This window comes from Rattus rattus, chromosome 9 (assembly GCF_011064425.1).
Source record: "Rattus rattus isolate New Zealand chromosome 9, Rrattus_CSIRO_v1, whole genome shotgun sequence".
In the NCBI taxonomy this organism is placed as follows: Eukaryota; Metazoa; Chordata; class Mammalia; order Rodentia; family Muridae; genus Rattus; species Rattus rattus.
The window spans coordinates 1,242,944-1,260,572 of NC_046162.1; the positions used below are offsets into that span (position 1 = coordinate 1,242,944).

The window sequence follows — 17,629 nt, forward strand, 5'->3', positions numbered from 1 at the left end:
AGCCTTGGTTTCTAAGGAGGGTCACTGATCAGGACAGAAGGGAGAGGAGGCAGTGGCTGGAGAACGGATGGCTCTGAAGAGGCACAGGAGGCCATGACAGCTGCTCAAACACAGACAGGACCACTGCAGAGCCAGTCGCTGCCAGCTTTGGTCCGCACACACTGAGCTCTCCTCGTAGCCCTGGGCTGCTTTGAGACAGGCAGCGGCTGTCCTAATTTTGGAGACCTTGGTCCTGCTGAGGTGACCAAGGGTCTCTCTGTGCAAACCCTAACTCAGTGTGCGGGTGTAGGTCCAAAAAGTGGGGAGGTAAAGGAAGTTCTTGGGGAATCCCATTTGGTGATGAGGACCAACCACTCAGGCTCACGTAGATGCACATACTTTATTGGACAGAGAGATAAAGGGCATTTGGACTTTGCCTACTCCAGCCCAGGGTTACCTGGTCTATTGGTCCCTGTGAGTGGGTAAGCTTGGCTGAGAGGAGGTGGTGGATTGTGGGGATGCAGGGCTGAGCTCTGACATGCTACTCTTCTTTCTCATCACCGTCGTCGTCATCACCATCGTAATCATCACCACCATCATCATCCGCACCATCATCACCATCATCACCATCTTTGTTATTGTCTTCGTCCTCAGCATCATCATTGTCTTTGCCTTCATCTTCCTTCTTGTCGGAAGCCTCAGAGCTGCCCACTGGCTCTCTCGGAGGCTCGGTGGCCTTCAGGTCCTTTGTATTAACTTCCCATTTGAAGCCCATCCCTGTGATGCAGAGGCCTGGTGTGTGTGTACCATTGACAGTCACTAGATGCTTGTCTGAACCACCACTCTCATCAAAGGAGCGGCCTGTTCTAACACCAAAGGTGAGCGCTCGCCCCTTGTCAGTGGTGAAGCTCAGGGAAGTCAGGCAGAGCTTTCTGGTGCCGCTCACCTGTGTCACGTGCTCTCCATCCTCCAGAAGGAACTCTTTATATTTTAGTGACCGGGATCCATAGACGTCACTCCAGTCATTACCAAACCGCAGCTGGATGCTGGAGAGAGATTGAGTCAACAGGGACACCTCAGGGACACCGATTCTTTCTCACATCTGTATCCTACTCTGCTTTCTGGTCTACAGCTCAGTCTCCAGAAGTGCCCAGCTCTCACGTGCCAACCTGGATCCTTCTCACAGACACAGCCCTCCTCACAGGTCTGGCCCAGGTCAGGCATCTGCACCAGGGCAGCTGTGTCTGCTACTGCACCCACCCTGAGCTGGAAGGTTTGCCAGGCTCTGCCCAACTCATAGCTTCCCCTCTGGAGCCCTCTACCTTATCCGCCCCAAGTGAGGCAGGAGCCACACTGCAAAGATCAGACCACATGAGATGGATCTATAGGCAAAGACCAGAGAGACAGGCTCTTGTCTACTTGTGTAGTCAGGGAGGGAGGAACAGGGGGGACCAGGGGAGCCATGAAGATGTTCTACTGAGCTAAGAAGTGACATGACCACCCCAAATCTTCTGGACTGTTCCTAATGCCAACTTCTTTCTTTCCTTACAAGGTAAGAAGCCTATCAAATCAGCCTCCAGATAGAATGCAGGAAGGATGTCCAGTACAATTAGAATTTCAGATAGCCATGAGTAATTTTCAGTACACTACACTCCCGTTACATGGTTGGTTTGGTCATTTTTGCCGTTGATTTATTATTGATTTTGTGCACATGTATGTGCATGTATTTGTGTATGTTTATCCATGTAGGACCACATGCGCCAAGTCCTTAGTGGAGGTAGAAGGTGGTAAGTTCAGCCACCAGTAACATAAAATAATAAATGTGTATCCGTGTTGTCAAGATGACCTGTGTCTGTAGATGATGCATGCTTGTGTGCTTGCCCTTGTATGTGTGTGTTTTCCTTGATCACTCTCCCCCTGGGCATGTGTCTGTGTGTGTGTGCGTGTGTGTGTGTGTGTGTGTGTGTGTGTGTGTGTGTGTGTGCTCTGCATGTGTCTGTGTGCCTATCTAGGATGCATGTGTGAGCATGTAGAGGCTACAGTTGGGCACCGAGCGTCTTCGTCCATGATTACCTGCCTTAGTGTGGGGAGACAGGGTTTCTCACTGAGTGGGAGCTCAGTGTTACAGCTGGACTGGCTGGCCAGGACTCCTGGGAGCTCCCTGTACCCCCACCCCAGTGCTCACCTAACAGCCACCTCCGTCCCCCCAGGCTCCTTTTCCTCTAATTATGGCTTCTGGAAATCTGAACCCAGGTCTTCGTGTTTGCAGAGCCAATGCTCTTTCTCCCTTTCCCTGCCACTTCCCCAGGCACACCCCTCATGGTTTTAGGCAGAGTCTCCAAGGGAAGCTAGAATCGTCTTTTGGGTAAGACTCAGGCCAGCGGGCTGCCAGGCTCCCCCTGTCTCTGCTCCCACAGTTTAGGGGTACCGTCCTGTGCTGCTGCTCTCAGCTTTCACATGGGTTCCAGGGATCCAAACTTAGGGCCTCATAGTTGCATAGCAAAGACTTTATCCACCGAGCCCTCTCCCCACTCACCCAACATCTAATTTTTTAAGGATTAAGATAACCACAATATTGCACAGGGGACACACTAAAAGAATCTTCAGTGTTCCTCTGGAAGTCTATTATTCTTGGGGCACTGTGTTTGCATTTACCAACAGTTACTTGGCAACAGTAACACAAGGCCTTAGCCACACTCTGGGAGAACCCCAGATCTCCAGTCAGACACTGGGGAGGAGAGTCAAGACCTGGCCTGTCCCAAGGGAATGGCTGCCTTTCTACAGCAGAGCAAAGGCACAGAGTGCAGCAGCACTCACATTGTATGTCCTGTGAAGACAGGGCTGCCTCTCAGACATGTGAGCAGTTTCTGTCACCACCAAGAGGCACGAAAGCCACCAGAACCCGCTGGAAGAGGGACCCTTCAAGCCTCTATGATCCTTTCTGAACAAGAAAGGTGGAGGTCCCTCTCCAGCTGCGTCCCTAAGGACTGTCCAGTGTCATCCAAGCCTGGGTATTCCTGCCATGAGGAGGCTCGCTCAGGTCAAGCTAGAGAAGCAGCAGCCAAGAAGATCCTGGTAATATATGGGGTGTGAAGCCAGGAAATCTTCTGGCTTCATTCCTACAAGGAAGCCCTACTCACCCCTTAATGAGGTTTAGAAGACTTAGGAAGATCCGGATGCCCTTGAGATCCCCCACATCTTCACCTTTAACGTAGAAATAGTTGGCATCTTTTTTGCCCTGGACATCTGAAAAGTGAGGCATTAGAAGTGTTAAGGACCACTCCCTCCCCAGAGGTCCTTATACTTAGGACAGGACACTGGAGGTGAAGGCCACAAAAGAGGCTCAGGTACTCACTCTGGGCACTGCAGGTGAGACCAGCAAGGAGAGCCAAGGTCAGCAGCAGCAGCATGGCTCCTGAGGGTTCTGGACGCTGGGGGAGGTGCCAAGACTCCAGGAAGCTCTGAGGAAGACATGGGATGTCAGAGGTCTCCAGGCCTCAGATTTGAGACAAGGGGACACTGGGGAACCCTTTTCCCCCATAGACTTAAAAGGCTTCACCCACATGCCCACACTGTGACCCCGCAATGTCACTGTGCTAGCATTCTGACTAAGCTCTGAGAAAGACAACCATGTTGTCACAGTCCACTGGGCTCTCCATGCCTGAGGCTGCGCCTGGAGAAACCCCATATTCAAAGCCCTCCATCCATCCTTCATGGCTCAGTCTCTAGCTGGCTCGACTCATCCTTCCTTCCCCCCTCTGTTCCCTTCTCCTGCACCAGGCTAGGTCTCTGCTCCTTCCTTACCTGGGCTGTGTGCTCCTAGCCCCTTTTTCTTGTCCCTTTATACCCTGATGTCACTGGGCCAATGCCACCGTGGGGCCTCCCTACTTCCGCTCTTGACAAACTTTCCTGCAAGAATGTGGGGCTACTTCCAGGACATGCTGGACACTATTTGTGTTCCTCTCCACTGCCTTTGAACAAAACCCCACAGCCCGTGCCGTCCTCTGCAAATGCAGGGAATATCCTGTTGAATCCCACCGGGTCACAGGATGGTTTTACTGCGGAAACAGGGAGACTTGTGGTCACACTTGGCGGTTTCCATAAATCCTGGCAAAGCGGGTATCCAGAGCCAAGAGACAAGTTTGTCTTAAGCAAAGGAAGTGTGCAGAGTCACGAGCTCGTGTGTGTGGAGAGCAGATATGTCTTGTGCATGACTTCACTGGGAAGGACGGGCTCAGGCATCGGTCCCATCTCCCTCCCACCACCCTCCATTTTATGGATTGATCGCTATCTGAGACCTTTCCAGAGTCTTCACTTACAGCATCTGTTTCCAAACACTGCTCATAGCAGCTCCCACCCGTGAGCAGCCAGAGTTCTCAGCACAGCCTTGGTCTCGGCAGCGCTGAGGCTACCTCTGCTGTCTATTTTATAGTCAGACAGTGAGAACCAAGTGGTTTAGCCCTGATATGTCAGCCTGGCCTTGGGACACACAGAATCTTCCTGCTCCCATCTCTCTAGGACACATTTCCAGGGTCCCCAGAAAATCTGGCCCCAGGTTGGGCAGTTGTTCCAGGGTGACCAGCTCTGCCAACTTGAGTCTTTTACACGGTCTCTCCGGTTCACGGTTCCCGAGCTCTGGGCTCTCACCCCTTGTCTGGGACAATGAGTCCATGACCACACTAAGAGTCTTCTGCACGGACCAGCAGGCCAGAGATGGACTACTACCCAAATAGATAGCCATTCTCTGAGACCCGCGAGGAATAAGCCACTCGGCCTGGTGTGTCAGGTGGGAGCTGGAGTTCTGGCAGCTGCTCCACCAAGAAGAGAGCCCACATCCCCTCTCCACGTCGTCTAGAATGTTCCGAAGCCCAGGTTCCATAACTCTGTCTGTCTATCTGTCTGTTTGTCTATCCATCCATCTATCCAACCATCTATCCAGCCACCCACCCATCTGTCTGTCCATCTGTCCATCCATCCATCCGTCTGTCCATCCATCTATCTATTGATCTATCTGTCTGTCTGTTTTTTTAAACAGGACCTCACTCTGTAATCCAGGTTGTCTCTGAACTTTTTCATGGTGGAAGTCCCCCTGCCTCAGCCTCCTAAAAGCTGGCAATATGTGCATGAACCCCCAGGCCAGACTCGAACCCTCTTCACTTTTTATTTTGAGATGGAGTTTCATCAATTTGTCCAGGTTGACCTTGAAGTGACTCTGTAACCACAGTGGTCTTGAATTTGTGGTCCTCTTGGGATTCCAGGACAGGACTGGGGTCACAAGCGAGGCTCCAAACATTTTATTTTTAAAGTAGCTGAGTGTAGTGCCACCTGCCTCCAGCACCCGTGTGGAGGGGACGGATCAATTCCAGGCCTAAGGCCAGCCTGAGTTACACAGTGAGATCCTGTCTTAGGAAACTGATGATTAGACACATCCCCCAAATAAAATATACTTTCTGTTGTCATTACTGTGTGTGTGTGTGTGTGTGTGTGTGTGTGTGTGTGTGTGTGTGACTGTGTGTGTTTGTACGTGTGCATTTGTGCATGTGCATGTGTGAGTGTGTTTGTGTGCATGTGTGTATATGCGTATGCATGTGCGTGTGTGTGAGTGTGTGTGTGTATGTGTGTGCATGTGCATATGTGTGTGTGCATGTGTGTGTATGTTGGTTACAAACCTTTTGCCTGCCTTGCCACATACTTAGGTTGCAGACACTCACAGCCTTTCAGGGTTTTTTAAAACCCAGATTCTGGGTATCCTAACTTGGGTGTTCAAGCTCATGGGGCCAGTTATACCACCTTATTTTTTAAGGTAGGATCACTGAACCTAGAGTTTTCTATTTGGGCTAGAGTCTGGCGAGCAAATCCAGAGGACCTCCCTGCCTCCACCTCCGTGGTCCTGGGGTTCAGAGTGGACCTCAGCACCCATCTCTTACGGGGGCACTTGGAACCCAAACCTAGGTCCTCACACTTACACAGCAAGCGTTTTTACTCAGTGAGCTGTCTCCTTGGCACCCTAATAAGGCATTTCTAAAGGACAAGGACGCATCAAATATCGCACAGGCTGGGACACCTTTAAAGAGCATTCACCGTTTATTGACAGTTTGATTAACCTGGGGGGTGGGAATGACCGTGCTTGTGTTTATGAAACTTGACAACAGTAACCCAAAATGCTTAGGGTGCTGTAGGAGAATGGCAGAGCCTAGGAACAAACCCTAGGGAGGACGGTTGAGGGCTGGCCTGCCCTAAGGGACTGAATGACCTTTCTTGGGCAGAGGGAAGATCCAGAGTGGTGAAGGACACCCAAGATGGCGTCTGTGTGCCGGGGTGTGTATCTCTCAGTTCATCCAGTGGTTTCTGACACTACCAAGAGGCCCTAAAGTCACCAGAACTATCTGAAGGGGGCTTCCAAGTCTCTGTGATACTTTCTCAACCAGAAGTCCCCACCTCCTCCCCCACCGCCTCCCTGAAGAGGAGTTTCACTCTTTCCCGAGCCTCGGCATTCCAGCCTGTGTGGGCTCAGGTCAGGCTGGAGAAGCAAAGGCAAAGAAAACACTGGGTAAAGTTGGGGCTGTGAGATTCGCGAATGTTCTAAAGACTCCAGCGATAAGCCACAAGCGGTGGGCACAACCAGGGCACGCTACAGGGAAGCCCAAAAGCCATAGCCCTGCTCACCCACAGCAACATTCTCGTAACACGGATATCCTGGATTTTCCCCTGATCTTCACCTCTGATTGCCCTGCAGCCCCGAACAGAGGACCAGAAGGGGTGGCATTAGGAGAGTTCTCACAGCCACTCCGTCATCCCCAGAGGTCCTCTTGCCTAGGTCAGGCTTGGGAGATTATACATCAAGTGTGGGAATTCACTCTGGGCTCTGCAGGTGGGATCAGCAAGGAGAGCCAAGGTCAGCAGCAGCAGCATGGCTCCTGAGGGTTCAGGATGCAGGGGGAGGTGCCAAGAGTCCAGGAAGCTCTGAGGAAGACATGGGATGTCAGAGGTCTCCAGGCCTCAGATTGAGACAAGGGGACACTGGGGAACCCTTTTCCCCCATAGACTTAAAAGGCTTCACCCACAGCCCACACTGTGACCCCGCAATGTCACTGTGCTAGCATTCTGACTAAGCTCTGAGAAAGACAACCATGTTGTCACAGTCCCCTGGGCTCTCCATGCCTGAGGCTGCGCCTGGAGAAACCCCATATTCAAAGCCCTCCATCCATCCTCCATGGCTCAGTCTCTAGCTGGCTCGACTCATCCTTCCTTTCCCTCTCTGTTCCCTTCTCCTGCACCAGGCTCGGTCTCTGCTCCTTCCTTACCTGGGCTATGTGGCCCCTTGACTTGTCCCTTTACAACCTGGTGCCACCCGGCCATATATCTTGTGGGACTGTGGTTCCATCTTGGGAAGAATGTGGGGGTGTATCCAGGACATTGGGGACATTGCACCCACAGTCCCTGAAGAAACGAACCTCTTCTTTTGTGCCACCTGTCAAAGCCGTCTGTTGTTGAGAACCCTGGCCATGGCGTAGGAAGAATTCAGAGCTAAAGAAATAGAGATGGGGTCACACTTGGTCCAGGGACCCATGATTGTCCCAAGCTCCCAAGATGTGCAGAGTCACAGGCAAACTTCCTGTCTGTGATGATCTCACCAAGAGGGATGGGTCAAAGGCAGGTCTGTGGATGGCCGCCTTTGGAGACTGTGTATGAAGGGCACAACCCTGTCCTTCCTCTGCTGGGCTGTAGTCTGCTGCATGCCCGTTCCCCACTTCCCAGAACTACTCCTGCCAGCCCCCGCTCACTGGTCAGGGTTCCCAACACAGCCTTAGCCCTCCAGGAAGCTCTGGTACCTACTTACAGCTGAGATGCCAAGTGCTTTATTTAGGCCCTGATAGCGGTCACCGTGGCTCAGTTCGGTCAGCGTCTAGACTCTTTGTGGGATACTGTGATGCATGGGGTGGGAATTCATTCCACAGAAATGCAGCCCGGAAAAGGAAACCAAGAAAAAGCACCGAGTTCTGGTGCCTTGGGCTGGGACAGGAAGCCTCACCTTCAGGTTTACTGCCACTGTAAGCCCTTTGCTGTTTGTCCAAGGCAGCTTCCTGGGAAGAAGAGGGAGGGTTGGGACTCCAGAAAACTGGTCTAGGGATTTAGGTGGATCAAGCAAGGAGACAACATTATTTGTCCATCACAGAGCTGAGAACAAAGGGTAGACATTTACTTCACTGAACACGTGAGCAAGCAATCTGCTCAGAGGGGAGGTGCGGGCTTAGGTCCTCCATGGAGACCTGAGAACCAGGCTGAACAAACACCTTCTTTCAACATGGCCTTTCCCCCTCTCAATAACGAGGGGACCAGAACCCAGCAGCCTCCTAGTCTCCACTGGCTGCATGGGTCACTGTCCCCATCAAGGGGCTCTGCTGTTTCCAAGGACTGCTCTCCAGGAAGGGATGCAGACAGCTGGCCCTGGAGGTTCCCAAGAACTGCAGGTGAGCTAAGAACACTTTCTGCACCCTCTAAGGAAGAGACAGCTCCTGCAAGGGAGGTCCTGTGTGAGTTCACTGGCCTCTAGAAGGCTCCGTGTCCCACGGCATCTGAGCCTGAATTTGTCCAGGGTATTGAATATTACCCAGGGCATGGGCCTTTGTTCTGGGACCAACCATGTAGAGCTATTTACGGCCATGATGCTGTGGAGTGTTGCTGCCCTCTAGTGGAGAAATGCAGAGATGCGGCTACACACTAGACCGCCTTTGAAATTCGTTAAGCTAAGGACTAGAATCCCTGGCCTGGAGGACCCGGCTATGACAGAGGCAGGCACAAAACCACGGTAGGATTAAGTTTCGTTAAAATATGACTCTGAGGAGTATAGCTGGGGCTCCTCACCCTGCCCAACTCTTCTCCCATCCTGCTCATTAGATTCCCAGAGGATCTAGTGGGGTGTCAGAGCAGGGTCTGTTTGCTAGGGCTCCAAACCTAAAAGCCAAGAGTCTGTGCTCCCCATAGACTCTTTGACCCTGGTTCCAGTCACTCTGGGATCATCCAAATCCATTTATATATTGTGAGAGTTTAGCAAATATGAATTATTATAGTAAACATACCAGTAAATTCATTATTTAAGAAAAAATACCATTTAACCAATTTTATTTTGTATATAATTAATTTAAAATATTTTTCATTTTTTTAATCTTAATGTGTAGGAATGTTTTACATACATTTTGTGTGTGACTGGTGCTCTCAGTTGTCAGAAGAGGTATCTGATCCACTGAAACTAGAGTTACAGATGGGTGCTGGGAGCTCAACCCAGTCTTCTGCAAGAGCAACAAGTGTTCTTGGCCACCGAGCCATAGCTCCCGCCCCTCTTTAATTCATTTTTATTGCTTATTCTTTTTTGAAATAGCATCACTATGTAGCCAGGGTAGCATGAAACTCATGGCAATCCTTCTGCCTCAGTACTGGGATCATGGGTGTGAAACACCGGGCCCAGATCATTTAAACCAGGTTCAAGTATACACTGCAGTCCTGTCAATGGGTTCTGGAACTTTTTGTTATTCCACATGGAACACAATAGCCAGCCTCAATACTTCATCTCGTGTCTCTTAATGAGGTATTTTTTTATTTTATGCGTGTTTGCTTTCTTATCTGTCTGACCTTTACACAGGGATATCGTCCACCTCCTTGCAGGCACACAGCCATTCGTGCAGTTTGCTTTCTAGCTTTCTTTGTCTTGCTTTCTGGGGCTTAATCATCTAAACTTCGTTACTCAGTTGCACTTTCCTGTTCAGGCTTAACCGACTTTATTGAGGTCATAACTCAGCAATAAAAAGCCCGTGTGAGCCAGGTGTGGTGAATACAAATGTTTTCCCAGCATTCAGTGGGCCAAAGCGGGGAGCATCTGAGCTCAAGACTAGCCTGGGCTACAGAGTGAGAGCCTGCCAAAAAGAAACAAAAAGCAAAAACAAACGTAGTTATGTTGACAGTGCGGTCAGAAGACTTTGAGTAAATGTGCACACTCCCATGTCCTCTGCTGTCACTTAAAGTAGGAAAGCTACCTCCAAGACATTCAGTGTGCCCCAGAAGAATGCCAGACAGCTCCCACCCCTGACTAGTTTTGCCATCTCTAAGATTCGTGTAAAAGAAATGGCCAGGAGGCAGACTTGTATTCCTTCATCTGATACTATGTTTCTGAGAGTCTTCTGTTTTGTAGTTCACTTGTGTCCTAACTAACTCTCCAGCCGCTGTGACAAAATGCTCTACAGAAGCCACTGAAGGAGGAAATGGTTTATTTTAACTCACAGACCAAGGTACAGTCTGTTATGGGGAGGTCAAGGTTTGAAGCCGCTGGTCACATTCCATCCATAACAAGGATACAGAGAACCATGAATACAACCTGCTTCTCAGTGCCCTGTCTTTATTTTACAGTCTGGAAGCCCGCTGTGCAGAGAATGGCACCACCCACAGTGGGCAAGACTCCCAGTATCTACTAACGCGATGAAGACCGTCTCTGGAGCTTGTCTCCCATCTCCCTGTGATTTTAGATCTCATCAAGTTGTTTATTGAGGTTACGTGTCCTAGGTAAGCTTTGTCTTTTTTTTTTTTTCTTAATTTATAACCCCTTTTTTATTCATTTATCAGGTGGTGGGCATTTGTGCTATTTGTTAGGGGCTGTAAAATCTTGGGGGAAGTGAGGTTTATATTCTTTCTGAAGTGGAATTAACGCTCCTAATGGAAGTGAAAATGTTTAAAACCATCGGAGTATGATGATGCACATCTGTGGTCCCAGCACTTTGAAGATGGAGGTTATAGGTCAACCTCAACTACATGACAATTTCAAGGCCAGCCTGGCCACATGAGACCCTGTCTCAACTCCCACCCTAGCCCCAAAACAAAGAGAAGAAAGGAAGCACCAACTCCGTAAGTGGCAGTACCTCCGGTCTTTCCCTCAGAAGGAAGCTCTTCCCAGACACTCGCCATCCTTGCTAAAGTTGGTGTTGTTACTCTTTTTTATTGGGACTTCATTAGTCACTTTCCTGTAGCTGTGACTGAAAGACCTGAGGAATGGACAGGCCAGCAAAGTGCCTCAGCAGGAAAAGCTGTTTGCTACGAAGCCTGAACAATCTGAGTTTCATCCCTGGGACCCACGTGGGAAGAGAGCACCAACTCTCACTCTGACCTACAGTCGTGGGCGTGACTCAGGCCACACTCACTCCCACAGATGTTCATAAGCATAAATTAATCCAACACAGCACCCCGCCATCACCACAGGGTCATACACATAATTTAAAATAAAAAAGTACTTTTAAGCAAATCTTTAAAACCCACAGGAGAGGCAGGATGGGATGTAAAGTGAATAATTAAATTAATTAATGGGAAAAAAAAATCACATGAGAGACCAGGTGGTAGTGGTGGACTTGGGAGGCAGATGCAGGTGGATCTCTGAGTGTAACAGACAGACAGACAAATAAACAAGCTTTTGAGAGAATTTCCTCAGGGACAGCTTTGTCTGGCTCTCAGTTTGGGAGCTCACAGTTCTTGGTTGCTTAGTCCCACAGGCTTGAGCCGAGCATCATGGCAGTGACTGTGACAGTTCGCCTTAACTGTCAACTTGACCCATCTAGAATCACCTGAGAGACATGCCTCTCCAAACATTAATTGAGGTAAGACGTCAAAAAGCCTTTTCTCCCCTAAGTCGCTCTGGTCGCTGTCAGACAGCACGAGAGACAGAAGTGAAAGGAAGACCGCGACCAGCATCATCCAACAAGCTCCCATCTGCTAAGTGCTCTGCACAAGAGCCCCAGGGGACCTTTCCGATGGAGATGACAGCCTGGACCACTAATGAGGACGGGGGAGCCACTTTCTGGTGCAGTGCGTGTGTTGTCCATCAGAATGGCTTCTTTCGCAAGCCTCTGCACAGATGTCTGATTTTTTGTGTCTGTTTTAATAGGAAACCCCTGTCTTGGAGAAGAAGATGGAGAGAAGTCTAAGGGCAGTGTGCAACGTGAACAAATGAGGGGCCCCGGGACATCAAGATGGCTCAACTGGTAAAAGCATTTGCCACCAAGCCTGATAGGTCCCCTGGACCTACATATTGGAAGAAGCATCAGCTCCCAGAGCTTTTCCTCTGACTTTCGAACACGCACCCTGGGACACTCGTGAGCAAGCACACACATGCACACACGTGACAGATAAATAAGTAATTTAAAAATACTAAAAAAGGGAAACAAAAGAAGATCTCTCCCTTCCGGGTTCTGCTTGCCCTGCCCATTGCTCGCACGGGGGTATCAGAGAGAGGTGGGCAGCTGTGATTGGTCTGCCTTCCTCTGAGAGTCTCGCCTTTAAAAATTCAAAATAGAAATTACCCGCCTTGAACATAATGCCACAAAACATGCACACGCGTCTTTAAAAACTCAGGCATGCACCTGTAATCCCAGAGCTGAGATTCACAGACGCTTAGAGCTTGCTGGTTAACCAATCTAGTCAAATCAGAGCGTTCTGGAGTCAGCGAGAGATTCTTTCTCGAAAAGTAATGTGAACAGTGAGTGAGAAATACACCCAAGGTCAACCTGCCCTGCACACATGCACACAATGTGCACACACCTAAAAATGCACACTTTTAGTGTTGTTGTAAAAATATAAAAATAAAATAGTATATTGTTGGTCTTTTTCCCCCACTAGGTCCGCACCATGGTGCCCCAAGATATCTGCTAGATATCTTGGCAGAAACACATCCCAGCCGCACACTTTCCTACACTCAAACCTTCACATAAAAAAACACACAATACAATAATCTTTGACCCAATTGATAAGATATAATTGCCCACTTAATCATACAAAGCCCAGCACCATCCATCCCTAGGAACATTAATAACAACCTGTAAATACACAGAACAGAATCTTAACATCACCTGCCATGGCTTCTCTCCTCTCTCTCCCTCCTGTCTCTCCTTTCTCTGTTCTAGTCTCCTCCTCCTCCTTCAAACTTCTCTCCCGCCCATCCTTCCTTCTCCTCCAATGACAGGCCTCCTTCTATCCTGTACCTGCCCCTCACCTGTACTTTACAAATTCAATGGGGAGAAGGCTCTGGTGAAGTCACCTGATTCCTGAGTATGTGACTGGGCTGCTGTCCTTGGGGCAGTGGAATTAGCATCAAAATACAGATAACTTCAGGGCAAACCACAACATTTTAGCTTGGGTTTTACTGCTGTGAAGAGATACTATGACCAAGGCAACTCTTATAAAGGACAACATTTAATTGGAGCTGGCTTACAGGTTCTGAGGTTCAGTTCATTACCATCATGGCAGAAAGCATGGGAGTGTTCAGGCAGGCATGGTGCAGGAGGACCTGAGAGTTCTACATTTTGATCTGAAGGCTACCAGAAGATTGTCTCCCAGGCAGCTAGGAGAACGGTCTCAAAGCCCACTCCCACAGTGACACACTTCCATCAACAAGGCCACACCTACTCCAACAAGGCCCTAATAGTGCCACCCCCTGTGCCAAGCATATTCAACCACCATAGACACATAACAGTTGGGCAGTGGTGGCACACCCCTTTAACCCCAGTTCTCAGGAAGCAGAGGCAGGTAGATCTTTGTGAGTTTGAGGCTAACCTGATCTAAACAGCGAGTTTCAGGACAGTCAGAAATACATAGAGAGACTCTGTCTCATAAATAAATAGATAGATAAACAAACAAATAAACAAATAAATAAGCAAGCAAGCATATAACAAAAAGAAATGGTTAGAAAAGTAGAAAGACATTTTGGCAGTGAGCAAAAGAGAATTGAAATAGAGTTGTCTGGAAAGTCAAGGGCCGGAGCTGTAATTCAGTAGGCAGAGTGCTTGCCTACCATGCAAGAAGCCTCGGGCTCAACTTCTAACACGACATCAGTCAAATCTGATCATAAACACGAGCATAATTACCATGCGCTAATAAATTGTGTCACTGGAGTCCATGGTTATAAACTCCTAGCATTTGGAAGGAAAGAGGCAAGAGGATCAACCTGGGCTACATAACAAGTTCAAGGCCAGCCTGAGACAGACGGGACCCTACGTCATCAAAAATAAACAAGCTGGTAGAGAAATATATGCATTGAACACAAATTCAACAGGAAGTGATGCTTCATTCCTGCAGGCTGCAACAGGAGGATTACCACAAGTTCAAGGCCAGACTAGGCTAAGGAGTTTGACACTGTCTCAAGAATAAATCAATAAATACATACACAAATAAGATCCATTAGCCACATAGTCACTGGTGAGTGTGTGTGTGTTTGTATGTGTGTGTATGTGTGTGTGCACGTTTGTATGTGTGTGTGTACCTGTATGTGCGTGTGTGTATGCATGTGCATGTATATGTGTATGTGTGTATGTGTGTGTATGTGTGTGTGCACGTTTGTATGTGTGTGTGTACCTGTGTGTGCATGTGTGTATGTGTGTGCATGTTTGTATGTGTGTGTGCACATGTGTGCATGTGTGTGTGCCTGTGTGTATGTGTGTGTATGTGTGTGTGCACATTTACCTGTCTGTGCGTGTGTGTGCATGTTTGTATGTGTGTGTACATGTGTGCATGCATGTGTGCCTGTGTGTATGTGTGTGTATGTGCTCCTGTGCATGTCCATGTGTGTGTGTACATGTATGCATGAGTGTGTGTATATGTTTGTATGTGTGTGTGTGTGTGTGTGTGCATGTGTGTGTGTGTGTGTGCATGTGTGTGTGCCTGTGTGTATGTGTGTATGTGTGTGTATGTGTGTGTACATGTGTATGTGTGTGCCTGTGTGTATGTACGTGCATGTTTGTATGTGTGTGTTTGTGTGTGCATGTGTGTGTGCCTGTGTATATGTGTGTATGTGTGTATGTGTGTATGTGTGTATGTGTGTGTACATGTGGATGTGTGTGTCTGTGTGTATGTGTGTGTACATGTGTCTGTGTGTGTATGTGTATATGTGTGTACATGTGGATGTGTATGTCTGTGTGTATGTGTGTATGTGTGTGTATGTGTGTGTGTTCATGTGGGTGTGCAGGCAGGCATGTAGAAGCCAGAGGACGTTGTTGGGAACTAACTGTCTTACTCTTTGGAACTCTTTCTTGTTGGCTCAGAATCTGCCAGTTCAGCTAGACTGGCCAGGTTCCTCCTGCCTCTGCCTTTGCAGAGCTGGGAGTTTTAGCCAAAGCCACCACATCTGGGTTTCATTTGTTCATTTTGTTGTTTTTTGAAACCTGCCTTCTGGGGCTGGATCCTTGTGCATGCAAGGCAAGGGCTTCATCGCCTGAGCCGTCAACCTAACAGCCATTTTGTTTTCAATCAGATTCTTCCTTAATAGAGCAGGCCAGGCTTGTATACAAGACAATCCTCCTGCCTCAGCCTCCTGACTGCTGGGATCACAGTACAAGCACAGACTATCAGGGGGCGCGGACTGGAGCAGGAGAAACAGACTGTGAGCAGGAGCACACCTGTGTCCCTGTGGCTGGGAGGGCACAGACAGACCAGAGCAGGAGCGGACTCACTGTGAGCAGGAGCACAGACTGAGCAGGAGCACAGACTTTCCCATCCTGTAATGAGGCAAACAGGCTCTGCATCAGATAAGCACAGACACCGACTTCATGCCACGGACTGCAGGAGCCTGGGACCAGGAAAGCCTGCAAGGGGGACTTTCCAGAAAGACAGCAGGTGCTCAGAATGTGCACACAGACAGACTATGGCTGCCACCTGGCTTCCTGGTCAGCCGTCAAACGCCAATCAATAGTAAAGATGTTAGATCACCCGCAGCAAGACAGGCAGACTGTGCAGGAGCAGACAGTGAGCAGGAGCACAGACAGACAGACAGTGAGCAGGAGCACAGGCAGACTGAGCAGGAGAACAGACAGACTGTGAGCAGGAGCACGGACGGTGAGCAGGAGCACGGACAGACTGTGAGCAGGAGCACAGACAGACTGTGTGCAGGAGCACAGACAGACTGTGAGCAGGAGCACAGACTGTGAGCAGGAGCACAGACAGACTGTGAGCAGGAGCACAGACAGACTGTGAGCAGGAGCACAGACTGTGAGCAGGAGACAGACTGTGAGCAGGAGAGCACAGACTGTGAGCAGGAGCACAGACAGACTGTGTGCAGGAGCACAGACAGACTGTGAGCAGGAGCACAGACAGAGCGGGCGCACGCACGGACTGTGAGCAGGAGCACAGACTGACTGTGAGAGGAAGGACAGACAGCATGTGAACGGACGGACTGTGAGTAGGAGCACGGACAGACTGTGAGCAGGGACAGGCACAGAGCAGGAGCCGGGACTGTGAGCAGGAGCACAGACAGACTGTGAGCAGGAGCACAGACAGACTGTGAGCAGGGCACAGACTGTGAGCAGGAGCACAGACAGACAGACTGTGAGCAGGGCACAGACACAGGAGCACAGACAGACTGTGAGCAGGAGCACAGACTGTGGGCAGGAGACTGTGAGCAGGAGCACGGACTGTGAGCAGGAGCACAGACAGACTGTGAGCAGGAGCACAGACAGACTGTGAGCAGGAGCACAGACAGACTGTGAGCAGGGAGCACAGACAGACTGTGAGCAGGGAGCTGTGAGGAGAGCACAGACAGAGCAGGGCACAGACAGACTGTGAGCAGGGAGACAGCAGGAGCACAGACAGACTGTGAGCAGGGACAGACTGTGAGCAGGAGGACAGACTGAGCAGGCAGGACTGTGAGCACAGACAGACTGAGCAGGAGCACAGACAGACTGTGAGCAGGAGCACTGGACAGGAGCAGGAGCTGGACTGTGAGCAGGACAGACTGTGTGCAGGGCACAGACAGACAGCAGGAGCACAGACAGACTGTGAGCAGGAGCACAGACAGACTGTGAGCAGGAGCACAGACTGTGGAGCAGGAGCACAGACTGTGTGCAGGAGCGGACTGTGAGCAGGAGCACTGCATGAGCAGGGACTGTGAGCAGGGAGCAGGGAGCACGGACAGACTGAGCAGGAGCCAAATGGACTGTGAGGAGGAGCACAGACAGACTGCAGGAGCACAGACTGTGAGCAGGAGCACAGACAGACTGTGAGCAGGAGCACAGACAGACTGTGAGCAGGAGCACAGACTGTGAGCAGGAGCACAGACAGACTGTGAGCAGGAGCACAGACAGACTGTGAGCAGGAGCACAGACAGACTGTGAGCAGGAGCACGGACTGTGAGCAGGAGCACAGACAGACTGTGAGCAGGAGCACAGACAGACTGTGAGCAGGAGCACAGACTGTGAGCAGGAGCACAGACAGACTGTGAGCAGGAGCACAGACAGACTGTGAGCAGGAGCACAGACAGACTGTGAGCAGGAGCACGGACAGACTGTGAGCAGGAGCACAGACAGACTGTGAGCAGGAGCACAGACTGTGAGCAGGAGCACAGACAGACTGTGAGCAGGAGCACAGACAGACTGTGTGTAGGAGCACGGACTGTGAGCAGGAGCACAGATTGTGAACAGGAGCACAGACAGACAGACAGACTGTGTGCAGGAGCAGCCTGACCTGCTGTGCACTGTTCTAATGCCAAGTTTCAAGCTATGCCACAAACAACAGCACAAGCCACTTGACAGACATTCAAAGCTTCCTGGGAGAGCATCCTAGACTGTATCTCATGACCTACCTGTCCTACGCTTGAGCACAAGCCCTGAATAGAAGCCTTATTCCAATG

General features: G+C 50.0%; 1 protein-coding gene across 1 annotated transcript; it reads right to left on the bottom strand.

The window, feature by feature from the left end:
- Positions 1-520: 520 nt before the first annotated feature.
- On the bottom strand, positions 521-12,898 carry Zg16b (zymogen granule protein 16B). The gene is made up of 4 exons (XM_032913321.1): positions 12,864-12,898; positions 3,335-3,440; positions 3,120-3,225; positions 521-1,025 (listed from the first exon to the last, which is right to left on the bottom strand). The coding sequence occupies exons 2-4, from the start codon at positions 3,387-3,389 to the stop codon at positions 521-523; spliced, it is 666 nt and encodes a 221-aa protein (XP_032769212.1). The 5' UTR covers positions 3,390-3,440; positions 12,864-12,898.
- Between the last annotated feature and the right edge of the window lie 4,731 nt (positions 12,899-17,629).

What these genes read in the sequence shown, in the direction of transcription:
- Zg16b (XM_032913321.1), bottom strand. Translation starts at nt 3,389, where the DNA reads ATGCTGCTGCTGCTGACCTTGGCTCTCCTTGCTGGTCTCACCTGCAGT. An exon ending in TCTCACCTGCAGTGCCCAGA is followed by an intron (nt 3,226 to 3,334) that starts GTGAGTACCTGA and finishes CTCACTTTTCAG; the next exon opens with ATGTCCAGGGCAAAAAAGAT. An exon ending in CTTCTAAACCTCATTAAGGG is followed by an intron (nt 1,026 to 3,119) that starts GTGAGTAGGGCT and finishes ATCTCTCTCCAG; the next exon opens with CATCCAGCTGCGGTTTGGTA.